The sequence below is a fragment of the Poecilia formosa genome, unplaced genomic scaffold (assembly GCF_000485575.1).
Source record: "Poecilia formosa unplaced genomic scaffold, Poecilia_formosa-5.1.2 Scaffold54, whole genome shotgun sequence".
In the NCBI taxonomy this organism is placed as follows: Eukaryota; Metazoa; Chordata; class Actinopteri; order Cyprinodontiformes; family Poeciliidae; genus Poecilia; species Poecilia formosa.
The window spans coordinates 2255162-2260043 of record NW_006799993.1 but is presented as its reverse complement, the minus strand read 5'-3'; the positions used below and the strand labels follow the sequence as shown (position 1 = coordinate 2260043).

Genomic DNA, 4882 nt, shown 5'->3' with positions numbered 1-4882 from the left:
GACTGTTTTCCCAATGCCAGCCACTCCCTGTGTCATCACTGTTCTGATTGGTTCAACTCTTCCAGGTGAGAGTTTAAAAATATCTTCTTGTCTGATTGTTGTTTCTGGTCTCTGTGGCTTCATGGATACTGTTTCAATCTGTCTGACCTCATGTTCTTTATTGACCTCTCCACTTCCTCCCTGTATGATGTGGAGCTCTGTGTAGATCTGATTTAGAAACGTTGGGTTTCCTGCTTTAGGAATCCCCTCAAACACACACTGGAACTTCTTCTTCAGAGATGATTTAAGGTTACGTTGGAGAATTGTGCCAGAAAATTCTAAAATACAAATGAAATCAGATATCAAAGTGTCAGTCTAACATATTTAGAAACTTATCATTTACTTAAATCTTTAGAGAAATCCTTTTACTTCTCTGCAGGTTGTCAGCCAGCTCCCCCTGCTCCATCTTCCTCATGAAGTGTACTATGATATTAAATAATGCCTCCTTGTGTTTCCACTGCTCTTCATCATGACCCACCATGTTCTCATCATCACTCAGATCCTTTAAGCATTCTGAGTTTTCTGATGTCAGAACCTTTTGGATATTCTTCATCTCATTCTTCACAAACGTGATGACGTTTTCCTGCAGTAGCTGTTGCAGAGTTTTATTAGAATTATACATAAGATATACAATATACAATTGAGGAAAACTGCAGATATATGTTGAGCATACTTAAAGTCTTACAGTTAGTCTACAGCATGAATATTAGTGTAATAAGAGCAGATGAGAAGTAATACATGTACAGACCATTAATACGGAGTCCAGCTGTGTTTGATAGCATGGGGCAGACTGATCAGTGGGAACATCAGACTTCTGCTGGTCCTCACTATGTACATGTTTTCTATTAGAAAGATTAATAATTTGTTATTATGACAATAAGGCAGAATTGTATTCTCCTGTCATTTAAAATAAATACACAGAAATACATGAAAGGCTGCTGACACTGAGCCTGGTTTTGCTGGAGCTTGCTAAGGATGAGGGATTGCTGCAAAGTCAGTGACAGTGCAATAAACTGAGTTTCCTTAAATGGCTAACATTTTACCAATTGGCATTTTAAACTGAAATTGATTCTATATGTATGACTGATTGAAAGAAACTGATATGAAATATGTTTGGATATGAACTGAATTATTTTGTATTGTAAAATTAGATTACATTAAACTGCTACAATAAAAAAAGACTAATTAATGAGCCTCAAAACTGAACAGTCACCTATCTGTAAGTACATCCAGGATTTATTCTTTTCACTTTGACTATGCAAAATGTTCAACACAAACATTTCACAGGCAGAAAGAACTCTGCTACCTTCTAACTATGAGGAGACAGTTGCAGCCTCTGTTCCACAGTCCTGTATTTGAAAACAATGTAGATTTGCTTAAAAGATATTTGAATAAAAACCTTTACACAGTAACATACAACTCACCTCTCTGATTTAGAACGAAGGTCAGAGTTAAAGTTGATGAAAAAGTCATTTGACTTGTTGCTCTTGAAGGACTCAAATTTTGGGTCACCTCTACGTTCTACTTGAGATTCATCTTCCTGATCTCTCCTGATGTAAAAAAATATTAAAACACAGCACATTACATGCAGTTTAAAAAAAAAAAAAAAATAAAAATATTTATCTAAAGACAATATTATCCAAATTACACACATCAATAACAATCTACAGTTTGTCAAACAGTCTTTCCAGGCAAATGTATTGAATATACAAAGAATAACTGAATATCTTAGAATCAGCTTTACAGGTCAAGATTGTGTCCTCAAACAAGAAATATGATTTTGACTTCAAAGTCTAAGCATACACATATTAGGCATAAATATTTAAACTTTAGAGGAAATTATATTAGATATATCCATCCATCCATTTTCTAACACCCTGGTCCCAGTTGGGTTCAGGACAGGTGCTGGTGCCTGTCTCCAGCGAGAGGCGGGGTTCACCCTGAACAGGTCGCCAGCTGGGCAACACAGAGACAGACAGGAAACACAACCATGCACACACACTTACACCTAGGGAGAATTTGGAGGGACCAATTAACCTGACAGTCATGTTTTTGGACTGTGGGAGGAAGCCGGAGTACCTGGAGAGAATCCACCACGCACAGGGAGAACATGCAAACTCCATGCAGAAAGACCCCAGGCCAGGAATCGAACCCAGAACCTTCTTGCTGCAAGGCAACAGCTCTACCAACTGCACCACTGTGCAGCCCCAATATTAGATATATATAATAATTAAATAGGAAAAAGCATATTTTTTATGTAAATAATGCTCATTTTGAAGCATCACTCAGTTTATCTCCAGGACCTCGTAATGCAACCTGTTAGAGCAAATCTTAAATCTCTCTGCCAATGTGTTCTGGGTTTTTAACTTCTCCCCCACTTCTCCCATGCTTTTTTATTAATGGAGAATATTTAGATAAAACCTTTTCATGCATATTTCTATCCAAATAAAGATTTTCCAATGCCCATAATCTGCTCAGCTGCTTCTAGACTGTTTTAGACTGGACCTTAGACATTCATTTGACAAATGCACACAGTGTAAAGACAGTTGATAATCTGACCTCTGAGGGTCGCTCAGGCTCTCCTGTTCCAAACACAATGAGGTTTTAGAAGGAGAAACTCCCTCCTGTCTGTCCTCACACTGATCCATGCTGCTGAATTTACATCCACATCAGTGACACAGCTTCATCTGCAGGAGGAACACAAATCACTAATCTGAAGATCAACACTGTTCATCCTTTACATCATGTTTGCAGTAAAAAAAATAACAACAAAAAACCACCTGCTCCTCTTTTTCTGTTTAATTTTGGTTAAAGCTGCAGTATGTACCTTATAGTAAAAGTATATATTTTCTTCCAGTCTCTGACTATCGATTGAGACACAATCTGAGAGAAAAAATGTGGCTCTTCTGCCTTCTTCCAGTGCACCTTGTGCTAGCTAGAAACAACCAATCAGAAGCTGGCGCTGCTCATCCCTCCTACCCCGGTCCTGTTCTACAGCTTTTCCTTAGCAGATCCTGTTGTCAATGCTCAGACTAGTTAGCATGGCAACCGATGACGGCTTTCCTGCCATGGAAAGTTGTATCTCTGTTATTATTAGTTATTATTATTTAGCAGCGAGTACATGAGATTGATTGACAGTGCCAAGACCCTCCCCCTGGCTCTGATTGGTTGTTGGTTGTTTTTGGTCAGGAGCAGTGCATTTCTTCAGATAGCTCAGGGAGATGGTGATGGAAATTGATCTTTTCTCAGATTATTTGTCTCTTATTACATTGTCAAAACATGGTGACAGTTTCAGCAAATATGTCAAAAACATATTCTTTATAGAAAATTACATACTGCAGCTTTGAAGGGGCTCACAATGATAAGCCAGCAATGTCCCAGTAAAATTTTCTGATAACATTTCAGAAACCTACACAGTCTGACAACATTTAATTGCACCTGAATTCAGTCACCTACATTTATTTTCCATTTATGCAAACAAACTTTTGAGAGACTGCTGATCTGATTTTATGACATTGACAAATATCACATTGTTGTTTTTAGCTTATCAAACCAACAGCAGATTCAATAAATTCAGTTACAGTTCCTGATTTCCAAGTAAAATATATAACAAAGCAAACTTACAGTATGTCCAGTCTTAAGTGTTGAATAAGAAGGAGAAGAAGAAACTCTCCATTTGAGATGTGAGTCAAGTTGACAGTGAAACAGCTGAGCTGCGTACTGGAAAGAACCTGAAGGTGGGAGGAGCAGCAACGGGAATAGAAGAGGAAATTGTAGAGAAATATTCCTGCTTAGATAAAAGATAAAAGCAGGGCTTAGAGCATCTTGTTACATGAAGGGGAAATTTGAACTACACCACTAGTTCCTGCTACAGAAGGATAAATAGTATTTTCTTTAGTAAAACTAGTATTTAGCTATTTGTATTTAAATATTAATATCTTAGATTTTTTTTCCTTTTGTGTGTAGTTTATTAAAAACATAACTGTTCTGTGTTTTGTTCTTGTAGTTTCTAGTTGTTTAACTGACGTAATTGTGTTGATCAGCCATTATATTTTTGCTAAGTCATCTATGCTTTGTATAGTTGGGTGGTTTATTAAGTTGACATTTTGTTGTGTCAGTTAAATTGTGTTTATTTGACCTCTTTTAGGAGCTCAACATTCATTTTTTTGTAAATATAACATTTTGTGTTCAAATAAAAACAAAATTCTAATAATTCCTGTCATTCATCTTGCTTATCAAATTTATCCATCACAAACCTGTATGACAGTTTTTTCCATGTCATACACAATATTAAAGCTGGTTTGCACCCATTAAGTAGCGTGTTTCATAAGTCACATCAAGAGTGTTAAATCTCAATGAACATTAAATTAATTATGTTAAAGATCTTATTTTCAAAGTTAAGTATAAAACCAAGCAGTTTTACAGTTTGGTCAAACTGTCCTGACAATTGAGAACAGAAACTCTGGACTCGCTGTGTGAGACCCAGGGACAGTAACAGAGTCCCTTACAGAATAGGACAGACTTTACAGGAACACGTCTGGAGGAATGTGAGGAGGGAGGAGCAGCAACAGAAACAGCAGAATGTCGAGCAACATTCCTGAAGTTGATCAGATGGTGATCAGAGCTGATCTGATCATCAAATAAGCCACAACAATAAGTTGTGGTTTATTTGATCTCTTGAAGTAGCTCAGCATTCATTTTTTGTAAATATTATTTTTTGAGCTAAAACAATAATAATATAAAGAATACTTTCTGTGAATCCTGCTGCATCTTCCAAATTAATCACAATTATATTTCTCCTGTTCATGAAACATTTAACGCTTAATTAAAACATCTTTATCAT

General features: G+C 36.6%; 1 protein-coding gene across 1 annotated transcript in view; it reads right to left on the bottom strand.

Moving 5' to 3' along the window:
• Nucleotides 1-4672, bottom strand: part of LOC107836369 (uncharacterized) — a 5448-nt gene extending 776 nt beyond the window's left edge. The window contains exons 1-6 of the mRNA XM_016671989.1: nt 3664-4672; nt 2599-2726; nt 1464-1589; nt 788-881; nt 409-631; nt 4-317 (exon numbers count right to left, since the gene is read on the bottom strand). Coding sequence (XP_016527475.1) covers nt 4-317; nt 409-631; nt 788-881; nt 1464-1589; nt 2599-2687 — 846 coding nt within the window. The 5' untranslated portion in view covers nt 2688-2726; nt 3664-4672. The remainder of the gene's footprint in view (nt 1-3; nt 318-408; nt 632-787; nt 882-1463; nt 1590-2598; nt 2727-3663) is intronic.
• Nucleotides 4673-4882: the final 210 nt, after the last annotated feature.